We start from the raw sequence: 21,564 nt of genomic DNA, 5'->3' as shown, positions 1-21,564 counted from the left end.
TCTTTGGAAGATGTTTCATTTGAGTGAAAAAAATGACAGAAAGATCTCAGTTGATGAGTCTTGTGATTTGAGCACCTACGCGTGATATATTGTTTTGACTGTAATATACTTATTTTAGAATAAAATTATTCTTTTCACTTATTATTCTCCTCTTTAACTGCCATTAACTACTCTCTATCTATATTTTTACTGGTAAGTAATTCCTCTTTTTTTGTGATTTGAGTTGCTGATTAGAGGTGTAATAAGTGCCAAAGAAAATATAAGAGAAAGTAGAATAAGAACAACACTTAGCGCTCTAGAATAAAATAAACAAATTCTGCTACTAACATAAGCCTCAAAGGTGTTATAGCACGGGCAATCATATCTAGTTCAACTGATAAGTCATCAATATGAATTATAAATGCATTCTATAAAGAAGTGGATCTGGAAAAAAAGATGGCGTTCCAAAATTACGTTAATTTTTGTCGTACTGTGATTTGTTTCCTTAAATTACTGATTCCATCAATTTAAATACGGATTCGCCCTTCGTATTGTTTGATCTTGACCATTCTTTTCTTTAACTATAAAGAGAAATTAATTTACAATTACTTCTTATAGTAATAACATTCGTTTAAGTGATTTCTGCTGTATCTTTACATGATACTAGTTTAGTTTTAAGAAAAATACATACTAAAAGTGTTAAACATTCCGTTTTTTATTCGCTTCAAGGATAATTTTTGCGATTTATACATTTTCATACATTTAAAGGAAACTACCAGTTATGTCCATTTATAAGTAGCTTATTATAAAAATTGATCAATTCACAAAATATTATTAATATTAGCCAATTAGCTATTTATAGCCAAAAAGTCAAATTTTTCCTTTCTTTTGAGTGGGTATTATTAGAATAGATTGGGTACATCTTAAGGAGCTTGAATCTTAGTTTTGGGATGATATGGTGGAGTTTCAAGGTGGTTTGAATTAAAAAATTCGAAGTAGAAGATGAACATTCAAAAAATGATCAGTGTATTCCACTATATATCATTTGTGTATCATATATGTATCATATTTGGGTCAAATGTATATCACATGTATATTCATGTATATCTCTGTGTGAGATACATGCGTTATACATGTGTCACAGAAGAATTTTTTGAACTCGATTTTAACTACGAATTTTGATACCAAATCAGACCAAATCACCTCCAATCATTCTCAAATTCTGTATATCGAGTCATCTATATGTTTTCAATGAATTTCAACCATACCCATAGAAAAAGGTCCTTTTTTGCTTAAATTTTTTGAATCTTGTATATATATATATATATATATTTTGTATTTCATCACCTTGTTTGTTATCTCATATATGAAATTTTCATTCTGTCTTGCATCTAATATTGTTGATCACGCTTAAAAATATGGAAGGAGTCTTTGCGTGTGTTTTTTGGAGAGAAAGAACTTTATTTATTTGGGTTTCAATTTTTATATGCGCTTGACTAGTTTTGATAAGTCTATGATTAATGGCTAGAAGTTGGTAAGTTTAGACTTATTTGAAACATTTACGTAAGATTCCCTAAAATGATCTGTATGGAACTTATTGTCTTATTGATTGTTCATCTCTTCATAATGTTGATAGTGGCCCAATTTCAGTTCAGCAGTCCAAGTAAGAAGGCCTAATAGCTGTAGTAGTCTATATTATCATTGTAATCGGTTTTTACATTATTAGCCAGTGTACTTGTATTTCTGTCCACATTTGTAATTTGTTTTAGGCGTATATAAGGATCGAAGGATCCAGATAGACATGTAGATAATTAGACATCACTCTGGGAACAGATGGAATAAAAATCTCTCTCTCTCCCTCCTGGGTTTTCCCTTTCCATTTTGCCTCTGCAATTCTCAATCGAACACTTTCTCATTTACATGATTGAACAAAAAAAAAAAAATTTAGTGTAATATTCAATAAAAAAATTTCGTTTATATTGATTATTGCTCCTATTTCTAACTATGAGAAAATCAGCTACATTCACACTAAACCGAACTTCCCGGACAGCTCCCACCACCTATAAATAAAAATATAACAATTCCTGATGCGTGTAATAATTAAAGAATAAACATCCAGTTATTATCCATTAAATATATCTGTCGTGCTTAATTTCAAAATATTCCTCTAAATATAAATGATGATAAATAAGAAAAAAAATGTTACTTAAGTACTACTTGCATTATAGTACTTCTTCCTTTTTTCCCCTTTAGGATCACACAGATTTAATAAAAGGAATAATATATACATGGACCATGAAAAAGCTAATGGGAAGACAAAAAGTTAGGTTAATAAAGCATATCCTTTTATTACAAAATCCATTTATTATCACCTTTTCGACAAAGATATTATATGTATATACAATTTGCAAGAGCTAGCCCTTAAAATAAATATACGATCTGACCTATTCTTAAGATTGCGTGATTTGTGTCTTCAAGAAAACATAATAAACATTGAATGAGTTTATTTCTTTTCCTTTTTCCTGGAGGTGCGTGTTGGACTAACATGGCCACCAATCGACGACTTACACTAGGAAATAACGTAAAATTGGAAATTGACCTACTTAATTAGTTTGAAAAACTACTAGTTGTAGTTATACATGTCGAAGAAAATGATAAAATATCCATCTAAGTAGTTTGTTCCTTTATTCCATTCAAACATGCTTACAATATCAAGAAACTTAAAATGCTTAATTCATTGAGGAAATTGATTAAAACCCTTTTATTTTTCTAGTCATAATCAATCCTCAAACATAGCGGGAATGCAGAAATACAGGATAAGATTACGTATACTAGACTCTTGTGATCCGATTTTTCTTCGAAACCCCTGCGTATAGCGGGGGAAGTGCCAATCAATCCTCAAGCACAATCTTGACACCTCCAATTTTTACAGCACCAGAACCATTCTTTGGAACAAAAGTCACCACCACATGATCATCATCCTCAGCATCTAAATCTTCCAACAGCTCAGTTATAGCCAACTTCAACCTAGTCTTACGTTTCTTGTCACTCTTACCATGACTATGATGTGGCACGTTCACAAAACTACCTGCAAACTCAGCATTATTCGACGAAATTACAGTCTCATCTTCATCATTAATCAACACATCAAACTTGACAAAAACATCAGTTTCCAGCTCTATCCCTTCAACTACTAAAAACTCCTCTTTTGCATCTTTCTCCTTCTTGTTTCTCTTCTTCTTATTTGGCCTCTTTACCATAACTCTTATCACATGGTCAAGTTTCGTTGGGAAAACATCTTTTGCACTTGGAAAATTATCAGCTGCTCTTGCTTCAACAAGCCTCCTTACACTACTCAAAGCATTTGAAACCCTAGCCCTTGGACGAGAATTTATCCACGGATTAGCTACACCTTGATAAACATATCCAAGTCTGGTTGTATCCAAACAGTCACGTACCCTAATACGTACCATTTGTGCTTTCTCATCATAAAACAAAAACGAAGCATTTAAGAAATCAGGGTCAGTAAAATCTTGACGTCTTCCACCTAGGGTTTTCCAAACACTCCACAATCTATCAATATTAGAATGATGAGCATAGAAAATAGGGTCTCTAGCAGCTGAATAAAAATCTCCCATGTTTTCAAAATTCGGTTGGGTTCTATCACCGGTCCAAACATGGACCGGTCCATGAGGAATGTTCTCGAGGGACCCACCTCCACCGGGCTGACCACCGGCCCGGTAAGGGTCTCCGAGAAAAGTCGCCGGAGTACTTCCAAGAGAAACCATTTGCCTATACATGGTAGTGAGATTCTGGGAAGTTTGTTGAGCGTTACTTATGTTAGGATCCGTTCCATTGAAGTCGAGATCGACCATGACCGGAGGCTGATGCCTCCGATCACGGAGAGGATCGTAGAGAGAAGAACTACGGTTCGCATACATGGCAGGAACTCTCATCCCATCAGGATGATCCCAGTTCCAAAATGGGATAGCGAAGTTAGGGTCATTAATTAAACTACCCAAGATTTTTTCGAAGAAGTAGAGGTAACAACGATGGAAAGGGTGGAAAAGCCAGGAGAAATGAACTTGGAGTTCAGAGTTTGGGAAACCTAGTTGGTCATAAGCACCATCACAGTAAGCACAATGAACATTTGCTTGGTTCTTGAAGCTACGTGGATCGTCGTCTGGAAGTTGTTTCATGAGCTGAATAGCTCTGTTGAATTTCTCTATATAGGCATTATCAGCGGTATGAGCTGCAGGCCGAGTACGGAGGGTGGTTGACGGTGGTGGAAGTTGGAAGTCTATGATATTCCCCGTTGTCGGAGGACAACAGTTGACTGGTGCTGCTCCTGTAAGAAAAAAAAAGAACATAGCCAAATTTGAGAAAAAAGGCTTTGAAGCATAAAAACAACTCCATATTATTTGGAAAAATATAGACAAGTTTTATCAGAATACAATAAAGGTACAATATATTACGCCTACAAATTAACTTAACCATTTCTCACAGTTGGCCTGGATTATATTTATCAGTTTAATGTATCAAGATTTTTTTATATATAAAGTTTTCAAGCTGACCATTTTTGTGTTTCAACGTAAGACAAGAATTACTTCATATATATTACAGACTATGTAACAGTACCTGGTGGCAAATCTGCAGCGCCACATTTGGAAACGTCAGGTCCGGGCACAGGAGCCGCGAAGGCAAAGGGATGACCACCAACAAGAGTAGCAGCACCATAAATGCCTCCTAATCCAAGTAGCATGTTTCTTCTATCAATGATCTTATTGTTTGAAGAATCAGAAGATTTGGAAGTGTTGATGGTTTGGTCATCTTCTGTACCCTTGCATGAAACTTGGAAACGATAGTTACTGCACTTTCCTATAGTGAAAACTTTTGATGTCTTTGTAAAGAAAGGAGAAGAATGCAAATTGGAAAGAGGTGTGGTGGTTAAAGAAGAAGATGAAGAAGAGATGACATTGGTGGTGAGAGGGGGAAGAGAAGCCATTACTATAATTTTTGCTTTGTTTGAGGTGTAGTTCATGAACATCTAGGATTAGCATTTATATAGAATATGGAGCAAAGACTTTCCCCTATAAACTTATGGTGAAAAAGAAAAATAATACTAACCAAAAAGAAATACATGTCAGGAAGATGCTTGCATATCTTAACTTCCAGCAGCACGTGATTTTCTTCGTATTTATTTGTTTGTTTAATTCGTAATTTGAAATCATTAATACAAAAATCCACGTTCGTCTGAGGTGTTGTAAGACCTTTTTATTTATTTATTTACAAGAATGTAAGAACTTGAGTGATCACTGCACAGCATAATACAGAAATGGAATTGTCCTTCTAGATATAGCTGGTTGGTTTAGATTTTAGAATTAAGAAATTAATGATTTTTTCAAATATTGTGTCTGCCGTGTCAAAATTTAATTAGTTTAGACTTATTTTTTTTATTTACAATTAAGAGCAAGTTCCGATGCAATCTCAAAACAGGAAGCAGCTTATGAAGCTTCAACGCCTTCGATTATTCAACAATTCAACATGTAGATAGATAATGGTGTTAACCAATATTATATTGTAAATATTTCGGGTTAGTGGTTCAAGACAAGAGTCTTGAAGGGAGCACATTTTTGACATAGAAGGGAGCACATTTTTAGGACATTTTAGGAGAGGACATTTTTAGGAGGGATAGTTTTTAGAGAGGATTATTTTTGGAGAGAGGAAGACATTCTGAAAATCCTAAGAGAGTGTTGGAGAGTTTAAAAAGAGAAAACAAAAATAAAGTGAGAGACGAGTTTAGTTTCGGGTTTAATACACGCGTGATTGAGTCTGTTTGTGATGACGTGGGTTGTTGCTGTTTAGTAATTCAAATAAACAGGGGAAAATATTGCTCATAATTAACAAGTAGATCAGTTTTACAAGTGCGTATTATTTTATTTATCCAGTTAGGCAAAGAATCAAGACGTGCAGCCTTGTATAACATCAACCGACCATTCAGTATAATGTCGAAAGAGTAGAATAAGTGGAAATTAAAATAATCTTGCTAATTTTTTAAATGCAGGTTAGAGGATGCTAAAACCCTACAACGAGAGTGCTCGCATAGCAAAAAGACCATTGAGGTAGGGAAAATTTTATTTTGTCTCTCATGCAACTAACATTAGTTGTATGAGGCAATTTTTTTGTCTCACAATTTTGTGGACCTAGATTTCTGTGAACCCAGAAGTGTAAGATTGAGGTCCACAAATTTGTGAGATAAAAAGGAGCCTCATACAACTAGTATAAGTTGTATAAGACACAAAATAAAACTTCTCGGAAGGTAGTACTGGTTTGCCCATTCGGATCTGTAAATGCTGAACTTCAATATTTAAAATGGTAGTGAACTCTTAAAAAACTTGTTAAATAAGTTAAGCAAATAAGTGCTCGTTTGGATGAGTTTTTTAAAATGATTTTAAGCAAATAAGTTAAGAATTCTAGCTTTTGGCTTTTGGCTTGTTTTTGTCATTTTAGCTTAAAAATACGTGCTTAAAAGCACTTTTGTTACTTTATCCAAATACTACAAAATGACTTAAAAGCTATTTTGGCTTAAAAGCACTTAGTGGACGTTTGAACATAAGAATTGTAAAATTCCAAAAAAAAAAAAATAAAAAAAAATTCAAGTGAAAATGATATTTGAAATTTAGAGTTGTGTTTGGACATGAATATCATTTTGGGTTATTTTTAAAGTTTTGTGAGTGATCTGAGTGAAAATTTTGAAAAACAATTTTTTGGAGTTTTTCAAATTTTCGAAAAATTCCAAAATACATCTTATGAATAAACGATGGTAACCTATTTCCTGGAGGTGCGTGTTGGACTAACATGGCCACCAATCGACGACCTCACACTAGGAAATAATGTAAAATTGGAAATTGCCCTACTTAATTAGTTTGAAAAACTACTAGTTGTAGTTATAATACATGTAGAAGAAAATGATAAAATATCCATGTAAGTAGTTTTCTTCCTTTATTCCATTCAAACACGCTTACAATATCAAGAAACTTAAAATGCTTAATTCATTGAGGAAACTGATTAAAACCCTTTTATTTTTCTAGTCATAATCAATTCTCAAAGATAGCGGGAATACAGAAATATAAAATAAGGTTGCGTATAATAGACTCTTGCGGTCTGATCCTTTCCCGAATCCCGCGTATAGCGGGAGCTTAGTGCACTAGGTGTCAATCAATCCTCAAGCACAATCTTGACACCTCCAATTTTTACAGCACCGGAACCATTCTTTGGAACAAAAGTCACCACCACATGATCATCATCCTCAGCATCTAAATCTTCCAACAGCTCAGTTATAGCCAACTTCAACTTAGTTTTACGTTTCTTGTCACTCTTACCATGACTATGATGTGGCACGTTAACAAAACTACCTGCAAACTCAGCATTATTCGGCGAAATTACAGTCTCATCTTCATCATTAATCAACACATCAAACTTGACAAAAACATCAGTTTCCAGCTCTATCCCTTCAACTACTAAAAACTCCTCTTTTGCATCTTTCTCCTTCTTGTTTCTCTTCTTAATTGGCCTCTTTACCATAACTCTTATCACATGGTCAAGTTTCGTTGGGAAAACATCTTTTGCACTTGGAAAATTATCAGCTGCTCTTGCTTCAACAAGCCTCCTTACACTACTCAAAGCACTTGAAACCCTAGCCCTTGGACGAGAATTTATCCACGGATTAGCTACACCTTGATAAACGTATCCAAGTCTTGTTGTATCCAAACAGTCACGTACCCTAATACGTACCATTTGTGCTTTCTCATCATAAAACAAAAACGAAGCATTTAAGAAATCAGGGTCAGTAAAATCTTGACGTCTTCCACCTAGGGTTTTCCAAACACTCCACAATCTATCAATATTAGAATGATGAGCATAGAAAATAGGGTCTCTAGCAGCTGAATAAAAATCTCCCATGTTCTCAAAATTAGGTTGGGTTCTATCACCGGTCCAAACATGGACCGGTCCATGTGGAATGTTCTCGAGGGACCCAGCACCACCCGGTTCGCCACCGGCACGGTAAGGGTCTCCGAGGAAAGTCGCTGGAGTACTTCCTAGTGAAACCATTTGCCTATACATGATAGTGAGATTTTGGGAAGTTTGTTGAGCGTTACTTATGTTAGGATCCGTTCCATTGAAGTCGAGATCGACCATGACCGGAGGCTGATGCCTCCGATCACGGAGAGGATCAAAGAGAGAAGAACTACGGTTCGCATACATGGCAGGAAGTCTCATGCCATCAGGATGATCCCAGTTCCAAAATGGGATAACGAAAGTAGGGTCATTTATCAAACTTCCCAAGATTTTTTCGAAGAAGTAGAGATAACAACGATGAAAAGGGAGGAAAAGCCAAGAGAAATGAACTTGGAGTTCAGAGTTTGGGAAACCTAGTTGGTCATAGGCACCGTCACAGTAAGCACAATGAACATTTGCTTGTTGCCTGAAGCTACGTGGATCATCGTCTGGAAGTTGTTTCATGAGCTGAATAGCTCTGTTGAATTTCTCTATATAGGCACTATCGGCGGAATGAGCTGCTGGCCGTGTACGGAGGGTGGTTGACGGTGGTGGAAGTTGGAAGTCGATGATGTTCGCCGTTGTCGGAGGACAACAGTTGACTGGTGCTGCACCTGTGACAAAAATAGAAATTAGACAAATTTGAGACAAAAGGCTTTGAAGCGTAAAAACAACTCCATATTATTTGGAAACATATAGACAACTTTTATCAGAATACAATAAAAGTACAATATATTATACATATTAACCTAACCATTTATCATAGAAGGCCTGGATTTATCAGTTTAATGTATCAAGATTTTTTTATTTATAAAGCTTTCAAGCAAACCATTTTTGTGTTTCAACGTAAGACAAGCTCATGACTTCATAGTTCATATATATTACAGACTATGTAACAGTACCTGGTGGCAAATCTGCAGGGCCACATTTGGAAACGTCAGGTCCGGGCACAGGAGCCGCGAAGGCAAAGGGATGACCACCAACAAGAGTAGCAGCACCATAAATGCCTCCTAATCCAAGTAGCATGTTTCTTCTATCAATGATCTTATTGTTTGAAGAATCAGAAGATTTGGAAGTGTTAATAGTTTGGTCATCTTCTGTACCCTTGCATGAGACTTGGAAACTATGGTTACCGTACTTTCTTAAAGTGGAAACTTTTGATGTCTTCGTAAAGAAAGTAGAAGAATGCAAATTGGAAAGAGTTGAAGTAGTTGAAGAGGAAGATGAAGAAGAGATGGCGTTGGTGGTGGGGAGTGGAAGAGAAGCCATTACTATAATTTTTGCTTGGTTTGAGATGTAGTTCATGAACATCTACGGTTAGCATTTATATAGAATATGGAGCAAAGACTTTTCTGTATAACCTTGTGGTGAAAAAGAAAAAGAAAAAATACTAACCAAAAAGAAATACATGTCAGGAAGATGCATGCTTGCATATCTTAACTTCCAGCAGCCTGTGATTTTCTTCCTATTTATTTATTTATTTGTTTATTTAATTCGGAATTTGATGAAGGCACTAATACAAAATCCACGTTTGTCTGAGATGTTGTAATTATGACCTTTTTAATTTATTTTACAAGAATTGTACTCTCTCCGGTCCATAATAAGTGATTTTTTGGCTTTTTTCTTTTTGTCCAAAATAAATGATTTTTTCAGATTTCAATAATGAATTAATTATTTTTTTCCTACATTGCCCTTGGAGTAAATAACATTAGAGTATGTGTTAGGAGTATTTATGTGAAGAGATAGTAAGGGTTATAATAGTCAATTTCAATGCTAATTAATGTTAAAAGGTGATTTTTTTAATATGTGTGAAAACAACCAAAAAATCACTTATTTTGGATCGGAAGGAGCAAAAACTTTTATTTGTTTTATGAATAATCACTGCACAGAGAAATGGAATTGTCCTTCAAGTTCTAGATATAGCTGGTTGGTTTAGAAGAAATTAGTGATTTTTTCAAATATTATGTCTGCCGTGTCAAAATTTAATATTAGTTTAGACTTCTTTTTATTACAATATAGCAGCAAGTTTCGATGCAATCTCAAATAGGAAGCCGTTTATGAAGCTTCAACGCCTTCATTTTTTCAACAATTATTCAACATGTAGAAAGATAATGGTGTTAACCAATATTATATTGTAACAGGAAATTTAAATAAACAGGGGAAAATATTGCTCATAATTAACAAGTATATCAGGTTTACAAGTACGTGCTATTTTATTTATCCAGTTAGGCAAAGAATCAAGACGTGCAGCCTTGTATAACATCAACCGACCATTCAGCGATAATGTCGAAAGAGTAGAATAAATGGAAATTAATAAAACTCTCCTTATCTTTCTCCAATGCACAAAAGTAATAAATTAATAATCTTGCTAATTCCAAAATAATCTTCAATTGAAAAATTGGAAAATTTTATAAACAAATGCTGATTTAAAAAAAAATGAATTTTTTTTTTAAAAAGGGAAAAATTTCTTATGTCCAAACGGGCTATTAAAATAAGTCAATTCAAACGGGCTCTAAGTATTTTTTTCAACTTCAATTTCAAATACTTTTTTTTTCCAACTTAACCAAATATTTTCCAAACAACTATTAATGATGATTCCAAAAAAACCTTTAAATCAATATATATTGCTAAATTCACGAAATCTATACTTTCGTACGTGGTCTTTGGTACTTTAATAAAGTCGTTTTGTTGGTGTGTGCTAAATTTTTTATATATGCACTGCACATTGACTGTATGATTCTTTATAAGGTAATTCACTATTTCTCTCTTCTTTTCCAACTTCAAGCCGTCACTACTATATCATTATCTTTTACCCCTGCAAAGTGGTATTCTTTTATACGTTATACTGTTTTTTTGTTCCATTAGGGGGAAAATGAGTGAAAAAGTTAGAGAGGAGCTCATTTATTTGAATCCCCTAAACAAAGTAAAGGTATTGAATGTACTTTGGTTGCTTAGTGTACAGCTGGAAAACACAAATACTTTGAACGGGGTGTATTTTCTTCTTTCTCCCAAATTGTCATTTCTGATAGTTGCGTACATCAATCTTAGCGAAGACTTGCGACCAGTTTTTATAATGAATTTTAGTCATTTATGTAAAATTGACGGAGAGATGTAAATGCACGTTCTTTCATGTTTAGTCAACAACAAGGTCTAAAACTAGTTAATTAAAGTATTAATCAAGTTCATCTTCGTCCAACTTGTATCGCTTTAAATATTAAGACGCTATTGTAAATGGATAAGTGACAGAAAAATCTCAGAACAAAGTTAGGTAAAGATTGACTAGCAACAGCGTTATAATTTTCATATCACGTGGATTTAATTTATATACGCTAACAAGTTCCTCTTGTTATAAATTTTGTCTTTTAAGTTAATTGATAATTTAAACTTAAACTTTGCTCTGTGAATTAATTGAAGTTAACACTTTTCATATTGGTACATGCATGTCGTCAACATATATGTATTGTTTTATACAGGAGGGTCAAATGAGTGGGTTGAGTCGATTTTGGGTGGGTTAAAATAGGTTGAGTCAGCAGGTTGTTGACTCGTCCAAAAGTTACTAGGGCTGAGATGAGTTGGGTCAAGATGAACTAAAATTTGGGTCATAACCCAACCCACCCAACTCATACCAAGCTTTAATTAATATGTGCTATTTTTTTATTAATTATACAACAACAACAACAACAACAACAACCCAATAAAATCCACTAGAGAAATTATATTCATAGTTTCTTATGAATTTATAATTACAAAATAAAGACTTTTTTTTTCTTTTCTTATGGTCATATATAACATATAAAGCAAAAAAATAAGTTATTTCTAAGATATTTTATTGAAGTTTCTCATGGATCAATTTGGACAAAAAACCAGTTCAACTTTAAACGTGTTGGGATTAGGTGGGTCAAGATGCCTGAATTTAATAAATGAGCGGATCAATAATCACTATGTCATTTGGACTTGGGCCAAATTTGACAACCCTAGTTTTATAAATCGAATTTCCAAATTTATTTATATATTTTTCATTTTTTGAGTTATGGTGATTTAGCATGACATCAAGGAAGGATTCAAGTGGTGGAAAATTGATTCAATTGATGGATGATGCTAGCTTATCTATTCGAGTTCTTAAATACACAGTAGGTCAAAGCGTTCGAGCACTACAAGAAAAATGCTAATTACATAGAGATTTTACCTGAGGATTTTATTCGCAGATAATACCTGCGGATTTTCATGGAAACATAAAAAATCCTAAATTTAAAATATTTTACCTGCGAAAAATATTTTTCCAGGAAAATTCCAAGGTAACTTTGGCGTCATTATGTGCCAAAATGTTACCTAGAAAATTACCTGGGAAATAAATCGGCAAGTACATTTTCGTAAGAAAATCCGCAGGTAAAAAATTTAAAAAATGAAAAAAAGAATCCTATGTTAATCTGAAGGAAAATCCCTAGGTAACTCTACATGCAAATTTAGCTGGGGATATTTTCTTGGGGATTTACCTAGGGATTTGCTTTTCGGAAAATTACCCGGGGATATTGTTGCTGCCAATTTAGCGGGGGACTTTTTCTTGGGGATTCTCTTAGTTGGGGAGTTACCTGGGAATATTATTGCTGCGGATTTAGTTAGAGGTATTGTTTTGGGGATTTACTTCAAAATTTTCTTATACGAGAAATTATCTAGAGATTTTATTGATGTGAATTTAGTTAGAATCTTTTTCTTGGGGGATTTACTTATTTGGGGGAATTACATGGAGATTTTGTTATTGTAATTTTTGCTAGAAATTTATTCTTGGTGATATAGCTTGGGATTTACCTAGAAATTTTATTATCTAAGAAATTAACTAGGATTATATGTGTGACTTTAGGCAGAGATTAATTGTTGAGAATTTACTTGAGTATTTCATGATATAATATTTTTTGGGAATTTGCTCTTAGAATTTAGATAAAAAATTTATTATTGTTATTTTAGTTTGATATATAATATTTGATAATTTAATTACCTGTGGATTCTGTAACTACATAAGAAGATGTTATTTTTAAATTTAAAATTATATTTTTCCTGAAAGTTACAAAAACTTAATATGTAAAAAATATCCATAGAAATTAATTTTATCTATTATATTTTGTTGATTATGTGTAGGTAAATGTAAAAGTGTTGATCCATTATAAAACTTAATAATGTATATAAGTGTGGATTGAATATTATAATAAGATATTAAGCATAACATATTCGGTTATTACTTTTTTCGGAAAATTCAATAACAAAATAATTATCACAAACCTAGTTATTTTAAAATTAATATTTAATATTATTGATATAAAGGACATAATAAAGCTAGCATATGACTACATTTAACATATTTCATCTAATATCTTTTGAAAATATAATAAATGCAACTAAATGATTGAAAAGTATTAAGTTTAATTTCTAAGCAGACAAAATTTATGTTACATTTATAAAAATGTAACTAATTTTTATTAACTTTTTATCTTATATGTGTAATTTTTCACATTTATATAATAGTATAAAATTGTAATTATAGTATGTATAAAATAATATTGTTTGAGATTGTCAGTATTGAAACTTAATATTGATCTTATGATGCTTTCTAGCATCATCTCTTGATTAAACCCTACCATTATTAAGATAACTTAATCATGCATAATTTATTATGATTAGCGAAACAATTCTTACTAATTATCATGCACAATATGTTTACTTCTTGTTAATTAATGTATTTTTTATATAAAATAAATAAATATGTTATTCGAGAAATATAAATGAAATTTTAAAAAAATTAACTAAGAATATATCAAAATTAAAAGTAATATAAACTTAATTTGCTATAACTTGGATTAGAGTGTTTCATTTGATTTATGAAATTCTTAACTTATAGTTCCTCCGTTCAATTTATGTAAATCCATTAGACTGAGCACAGAGTTTAAGAAATTAAAGAAGACTTTGAATTTGTGGTATAAAATACTGCACATTATGTAGCTATAAAGCATTGCATAAAAATAAATTATTTCAAATAAGGATTTGGCATATACTAAAAAAATAAGTTAACATAAAAGGAGGGAGTACATCCTTTTACAAAAAAAAAAGGAAAAAAAGAAGGTAAGCATTAGCAAGTAAATAGTATGGGAAGTGGAGTTGGGACATTCTTGTTCCACATCGGCCAAGACTTCATTGTCCACTTTATAAACAGGGCATATTTGGAGAGCGTACGAATAATGAGCTTGGTTTAATGTAATAAATTTAACAATTAAGAATTTAAAAAGAACCTAAATATTACAGGGTTGGGGTGGGGGTTACATATACATTTAGGAAAACTACTACTAACTACTAGTACAGTTGAATTGAATGAATAGAAAAAAAAAAAAGGTACTATGATGGTAACTTTTAATTTTTTTCGTCTAAAACTTTCGACACACACACCTGAGAATTTTCATGACTTCATGGGGATTTACTTACAGCTATTTCCCTGTCAAAATTCGCAAGAAAACTCCTAGTTTTATTAATTTTTTATCAAAAATTTCAAGCGAATATTTAGAATTTTTTATGGAAAAATCCGTAAGTAATTTATATGCGAAATTAAAACCTCAGGTAATGTACATGTGAATTCAAAAAATGCAAGTAACTTACCTGGGGATTTTAAAATTTCGCAAGTAATAATTACCTACGAAGGTTTTCCTGCGAATTTTCCTATATAATCCCCAATAAAATCTCCATAAAATACGTGATTTTCTTGTAGTGGAGTTTGCACGTGAATCGTGATGCTTTTATTTTTCGTCAAAAGTGAATATGCTTTAATATTCTTCTTCTTCCTCTAAAGTTTATTAATTAAGGAGATAATTTCTTACATATTTATTAATCTCCAATAGTTGCAACTTAATTAAATTTTTTTTGAAAGAACGTAGTGTGGGCACGTGATTTTTGCCCTATGTGAGAATTACTCCCAAAAATTCAAAATAAAACAATTTTTCTTTGTGCACAATTTTGAGAATTTTCGTGGCATTTTTGGATAATTATTGGTATTTGTCTGTACATGTTTATTTATTAAATTAATAAAAAATACAAAATATGTCGCATTTGCATTTAGGATTTAATTCTACAATTAGGAGCAATTAAGTTTGTTTTACAAGAACAAAAAATCATAAAAATAATGTACGTTGCATTTTTAGCATTTAATGTCCAAATTGTGTGATTTTATCGTAATTGCTATTTAATTGTGTGTTAATTGTTATTATGAGTTAATTAGCATTTTTATAAATTAATTTAGTTTATAGGCTAATTTAGGATTTTTAGAATTTTAGTTTTATTTAAAGAAAAATAAAAGAAGAAAAAGAAGCAATGGAAATAAGAAAGAAAATCGGACTGGGCCACCTTTTAAATTAAATCAACCAGGCCCAAAGAACCAAACCCCCACCGGGTCGACCCGACCGGGTTTGCCCCACAGCCCAAACAAACACCTCCCCTCTTCTTCCATTTTTCATTTTTTAACCCCTAAACCCTAAACACCCACCCCCTTTTCTTCTCCTTCTCCAAACAACCCCTCAAGCTCCCACTTCCATGGCTGGTTGCCTCCTTCATCTTCACCAGTGAAAGCCCACACCTGAGCCCCGTCCCCATCGTCCCAAACGACCATCTGTTGCTTCACCCCTCGTCCTAAACGACCCCTCCATCTCCAGCTCCAAGCCACCACCCTCCCATGGCTGCCTTCTTCTTCTTCTTCGTCGGAACAACCAGCTCCCTCACGTCCAGCAGCAACCAGCCTCATCGTCGTTCACCACCAAACCGCCAGAAATCCAGCAACCACAACGAACAAGCTGCAGCTCTAAACCGGGCAAAATCAACCATGAAATAGCTAGAGTTTAGCTCCTAAAACAGTTCAAAGAAGCAGCGAAAATACAGCTACGTCATGCGACAAAACGCATCAGCTACTGCTTGCTTCTGCCTCAAAAAAAAAAAGCCCAGACTCGTCGTCGTTCACCTCCAGTCACGACATGCACAGCCAGTCCGTCATGGCCGTTGTTTCCTTCATCTTCGTCGGAACAACCAAGCGACGAACGTCATGGTTGCTGCTGCTTCACCTCTGCTGCCTCACCCATCGTCCTAAACGACCCCTCCATCTCCAAGCCACAACTGCTCACCCCAACCCCATCTCCAATCAGTCGCAACACCAACCAACACCCACGCAAAACAGTTTTAAGCTGAGGTTGGTTCGAGGTCATGCTCAGTCATACGTTGAGGCAGTACGTCGAGGTTCCGTTCGAGTCCGTGTCTGTTAGTCAAGCGTCGAAACAGTGTTGCGAACGAAGTTGTGTTTCATCGGAAGTTCAACATTGTTCGATGTCGGATCGTTAGCATAAAGGTCAGCCATAGTTCGTTCACGGATTTTTGCTGCTTTTTCTTTGGTTTCGTTTTAATATGTGGTTTCATTTTTGAACATTTTCGCATGATATTCCTACTGCATATTCATTGAAATTGTGTGTGTTTGCGTTTTGGACGACTTTCCTACTATTTTGAGTTCGATTGATGCTCAAGTTAGTGATTGAAATCTACTCGTTTGTTCCGTTAAGTTTGCTCGGATATGAATCTGACTCTGTTGATTATTCATGAACGTTGTCGATTAGGAGTTTGTTTGTCGAGTTTGTTATTCAGAGTTTGATTATTAATTGGAAATTGATTAGATGAATTGGTTATAGCTGCTAAAGTTTGGTTAATTGACTTAGGAGGATTGGATATAGCTGATGGGGTAGAATGGTAATTTCAGTATTTTCAGGGGTATTTTCGAGATTTTAAGTTTTAAAAAATGATTAATGAGTGCTCTGTCCACTAAGTACTAAAAATATTAAAATAATATATTGTTTAATACATAGTGGGGGACAAGACATATGATGGTGAGAATTAATACATTGTTTAATACATGGTGGGGGACAAGACATGTGGTAGTGGGCAATAATGCATTGTTTAATATAGTGGGGGACAAGATATGTGGTAGTGAGAACTAATATATTTGTTTAATATAGTGAGAAAAAAGGCATGCAAGTGTGGGGAACAAAACATAATGGTATGAAAAAAATAAAAAAGGATTGATTAAAATATGTTGCCCATACCTGTTTTGAGTTATAAATAGAGTCACTTAGGACAAATTTAGGGCGGATTTTTTTGGAGATAGTTTGGGGCTGGTTTTTGGAGGAAGAAAATCGTTTCTCTTCCAGTAATTTGACATTTAAAAGTTCAGTAATTTGAGAGTAAAAAACAGGCTGGTTTTAATCCAAAAGGTTCAGTGTTTGGAGAGCTAAGAAACTGAAAAGTGGGTCTCTTCTTTCTGTTGAATATCGGAACTAGTATTGTTGCTGTTTAGTCTTTTACAAACTTTTGGGGCTGTTCTATCGAGCTTGTTTGGTTTTCTTCAAATTTTTCTGAGCCTTGAATTTGGTTTAAATTGCTGTTGTTGGGTTGCTGTTGCGTTGCTGTGTTATTACTGTTGCTGACTCCTCCTTCTCTTCTTCTTGTATTGCCATTTCCAGGTACACAGCTGTAACCTTGGTCATTTGTAAGCCGAAAACATAAACATGAATATACATGAAGATTTGAAGCTTTAAGTTTGATCTAGCTTTTCTACTGATTTGTATATTAGGATATCTCATTCATTAATATCATGCAAATGCCTGCGGGGTGTATAACTGGACAGTTCTTGTAATGATCTAATTTGTGAACTTTCAAACGAACTTTATATCATGTGTCTATTCTTGTCCATTTTGAATGTATGGATGTAGTCTATAATATTTGGTTTGCTTTAGCTTGATTATTAGGTAGTGTATTTCGAATGCATGTCCGTTAGAATCCGGCCTAATAGACTATTTAATTAATACAACACTCTAATTGTAATATCAATGGCTTGAGTTTAGGATTAGGAATAGACATCTATATTACCCTTTTTTTTAACTATTGTTCTTCTAAAACATGTAGTAATATACTTAATTAGATAAAATCACTTCACCTTTCTGCGTGGCAAATTATTGAATATGTGTAGAATAACTTAAGTAAGTTTCATTAAGTGTTTAGTTCATTTAAAATCGGAAGAGTGATGTGTTTTTGTCGAAAGAGATCGCCTGCCCATATTTAGGCGGATTGGGCCTCCGCACTTGAATAAGATGGCCCAGGTTGGTAAATAGCCACGCCCGTCTGCGTACATAGGTTTTGATTTCGAACGGTTGGTGTTCATGACCCAATTATAAAAGCTTATAAGCATGTAACTAATTAGGACCTCTTCTCTTTTATTTTAGAGACGAACTTAATAGAAAATGTAGTCACTTTAGGATTGTCCTTTCAAAATAAACGAGATGAGCCTCGCCTAGTAAAACTCACCGATTGCGGGGCCCTCATGATTGTATATATATTAATTACTTAGAACTCGGGATCGGCCGCTTAGCGGATTTCACGGCCTTTTTCCCGAAGTAATAATGCGTTAGGCGCGTACTTTTCATAATTTACTTTCTTAAACTCGGGTGCACATTTATGTGACCCAAATCCAAATCTCAACGAAGTTGAAATGTGTCAATAACCACGGTTGCATTGATTGTGATGTGGTTCGAGATGCATTTCCATGACGTTGCAAATTCCTTTTAAAAATAATGAATGAGACGAGTCTCGACAAACAAGAATACACAAACTGCGGTGCCCTCAACGGACAGTTATTTCAAATGCTTAGATTTCGAGACAGGCCGCATAGCGAACTTTACGGCTTTTTCTCAAAATAACAACGCGTTAGTATCTTTAGGCGCATATTTAATAATGTTATATTCCTAAACTCGGGTGCACATTTATGTGACCCAAATCCAAATCTCAATGAAGTCGGAACGTATCGAAAATTGCGGGTACATTTATGTGGTGCAATTCGAGATGCATTCTCACGACGTTGCAATTCTTTGAATAAATAATAACAAAAGCGGTAAACAGTTAAAATTTGCACATAGGTTCATAATCGTATAAAATCAGATAATCAAGCCGAATATGACAGTTGAGCGACCGTGCTAGAACCACGGAACTCGGGAATGCCTAACACCTTCTCCCGGGTTAACAGAATTCCTTACTCAGATTTCTGGTTCGCGGACTGTAATACAGAGTCAATATTTTCCTTGATTCGGGATTCAACCGGTGACTTGGAACACCATAAATCTCCCAAGTGGCGACTCTGAATCTTTAAATAAAATCCCGTTTCGATTGTCCTTTAATTGGAAAAACTCCCTCTACGCCCCTTTGCGGTAACGCGGGTGAAAGAGAAGGTGTGACACGTAGTAGTCAAAGACGTAATCATTTTGAAGATAAAGATTCATTAACTAATGAGAAAGGAGATTAGCCTATATATTTAATTCGAAATTGATTTTTTCATCCGCTAAAATTTTAATGAAATATTACCCCGTCAAAAAACCGTCTCCTTTTGCCTTTGACCCTTAAAATGATAGTTTTAAAATCTATCTATCTATCTATATCTTCTATACTATATTAAAAGCACGAAGACCCTATTGGTGATGAAAATGGCAACAATGGAGGTTCAATGGAGGTTCTCAAAGTTTCTAAGGAAGGAAACGGGTTAAATTAGTTCCAAGTTTTGTCTGAAGATCTATATGTCTGAACCATACAACATATGGGTTTGGAAAGATTGTCTCAACCTGTCTACTTCCTCCTTCATCATTTGCATCTCCGTCTTTTCCTCCTCAACACTTTTGTCCGAACCAGACATACTTTTTGGAAGGGGCCCTTTAGATCTTGTGTGGTAATGGTAATCTGCCAGAGCGTTCTAACGAGCTAACCGTTTCGTAATCTCTCTCTGGATAAACAACAAACTTGTTAGCGCTAGAGTTTAACACATATTGCAATTTCACGTTGGGGGATGCAATGTTCCTAGGCAGTTTAACCATTTCTACCATGTCTTTGCTTCGACTGCATGCGTCATTCCGGCTTACTGTGTTTGTGCCTCTGAACTTTCTTTATCTCTCTTTTTATTTCTTTCCTTTCTTTTATTCACTTTGCCTTTTCTTTTTTTCTTTTTAGTGGTAGTCGAATCTTATGTGGATTGCCTATGTATCATGTCCCCGTATGAATCAGACCGGGCGTAGTTCTACCACATAAGTGCGAAAAGGAAAAAGATAATTTTTTTTTTGGAAATTTTTGATTTTTCATTAATAAACATTCTATCACAAACCAGACACTTTTTAGAAAGGAAAATAACAGACTCGAAACTAAACCAAGTACGAACTCAATAACTACTAGCATACTCTGATATGAAATAAAGACAGACTCTAAGAAAAAGAAAAATATAGACTCAAACTATGAATGTTTCAGAGTTTTTGAATTTTGGCGCTCGCGGGGCGTCGTTCGGCCTCGCCGCGGGCTTTGGTGCAAGGCCCCTTTGCAGATCCTTCAAATCTTCCATGATCTGGTGGACATAAATCGTTTTTTTTTTAAAAAAATGGTTCATTTTGCATCGTTCTCATCATGCACATTTATTAAGGTGATTAAGCAAAATAAAATTTATTTGACTCAACCGATTGGCTATATTTTTTTTTTTAATTTTTCACAGATTAAAAGAAAGTTCCGGTTCCGAACACGGCCTTTCAGCACTTCGGGAATGAAGATTTTAAGGCTGTGAGGGTCAACCGATCAAAAATCCAAAAAAATGAATATAAATGGTCGTTTATGCAAAGTCAGCCTTCCGGCGTCCCTTTCGGGAACATTCGGCTATTCTTGCCAAACACGGCATCACCCAACTTATTTATGTTGACAATTAAAATTTGACATTTTTGGCTATTTTTGCAAAAGGGGAGGTTGGACCTGATGAGGGTTGCCTACGTATCTTACATCCTATGAGAATCAAACCGGCGTAGTTCGGGCAATGACAATAAACTAATTCTGACAACAAGACTTGTTTAAATAAATTACACTAAAAAAAAACATTTTTTTTCACGAAATTTTGGCAAAGTTCGCCGGTAACTCAGAATTATCTTTCTACACTGCTATTTTTTTTCAATATTGTCAGAAGCCGGTCGGCATGCAAGTCTGTGGCAAATAAATGCGTAAAACAAACAGGATGCCGCATGATGGTCATTTCATTTCAGGTTGCTTGTCCTAGACGGACCCAACCCCTGTGTTGAGTCCCCTAAGTCAAGTGCACATGATGCAAATAAGCGTTCCTACTAGGGATCCGGCATGAGGTTTTGTTATACTAGGTTTATCCTGGGTGTTTGTTCTAGACCTGGCTTACTCGAGCGGACAACTTAAGTCGAGGATGGGAACTGCGTACCGGTAACCAAAAGATCATCCGGTTTTGCAACTCCTCCGAATCCTCGTTCTATTTTGGGATATGACACTAACAGAAAGAAGTCACGACCAGCGTGCACTTCTCAAGAGAGAGAAGAGAGGGATTTCGTAGTAGTTTATATATATAGTTCAGATAATATCAAAGCGGTAAAAGCAACATTTTGCACATTTAGGCTAAAACATAAAATCAGATAATAAATAAAG

General features: G+C 34.4%; 2 protein-coding genes across 2 annotated transcripts; both read right to left on the bottom strand.

Moving 5' to 3' along the window:
* Window positions 1-2,641: 2,641 nt before the first annotated feature.
* Window positions 2,642-5,128, bottom strand: LOC104223432 (polyphenol oxidase, chloroplastic-like). The gene is made up of 2 exons (XM_009774872.2): window positions 4,618-5,128; window positions 2,642-4,327 (listed from the first exon to the last, which is right to left on the bottom strand). The coding sequence occupies exons 1-2, from the start codon at window positions 5,024-5,026 to the stop codon at window positions 2,871-2,873; spliced, it is 1,866 nt and encodes a 621-aa protein (XP_009773174.1). The 5' UTR covers window positions 5,027-5,128; the 3' UTR covers window positions 2,642-2,870.
* A 1,830-nt stretch (window positions 5,129-6,958) lies between these two features.
* On the bottom strand, window positions 6,959-9,350 carry LOC104223431 (polyphenol oxidase, chloroplastic-like). Its single transcript, XM_009774871.2, has 2 exons — window positions 8,940-9,350; window positions 6,959-8,651 (listed from the first exon to the last, which is right to left on the bottom strand). The coding sequence occupies exons 1-2, from the start codon at window positions 9,346-9,348 to the stop codon at window positions 7,198-7,200; spliced, it is 1,863 nt and encodes a 620-aa protein (XP_009773173.2). The 5' UTR covers window positions 9,349-9,350; the 3' UTR covers window positions 6,959-7,197.
* Between the last annotated feature and the right edge of the window lie 12,214 nt (window positions 9,351-21,564).

This window comes from Nicotiana sylvestris, chromosome 2 (assembly GCF_000393655.2).
Source record: "Nicotiana sylvestris chromosome 2, ASM39365v2, whole genome shotgun sequence".
Taxonomy (NCBI): Eukaryota; Viridiplantae; Streptophyta; class Magnoliopsida; order Solanales; family Solanaceae; genus Nicotiana; species Nicotiana sylvestris.
The sequence above is the reverse complement of the archived record's forward strand: the minus strand, read 5'-3'. Positions and strand labels throughout refer to the sequence as shown.

Excerpts from the sequence above, each read along its gene's own strand:
- LOC104223431 (XM_009774871.2), bottom strand. The coding sequence starts at position 9,348 with ATGTTCATGAACTACATCTCAAACCAAGCAAAAATTATAGTAATGGCT. Across the intron at positions 8,652-8,939 it reads CCCTGCAGATTTGCCACCAG|GTGCAGCACCAGTCAACTGT; the intron begins GTACTGTTACAT and ends TTTTTGTCACAG.
- LOC104223432 (XM_009774872.2), bottom strand. The coding sequence starts at position 5,026 with ATGTTCATGAACTACACCTCAAACAAAGCAAAAATTATAGTAATGGCT. Across the intron at positions 4,328-4,617 it reads CGCTGCAGATTTGCCACCAG|GAGCAGCACCAGTCAACTGT; the intron begins GTACTGTTACAT and ends TTTTTCTTACAG.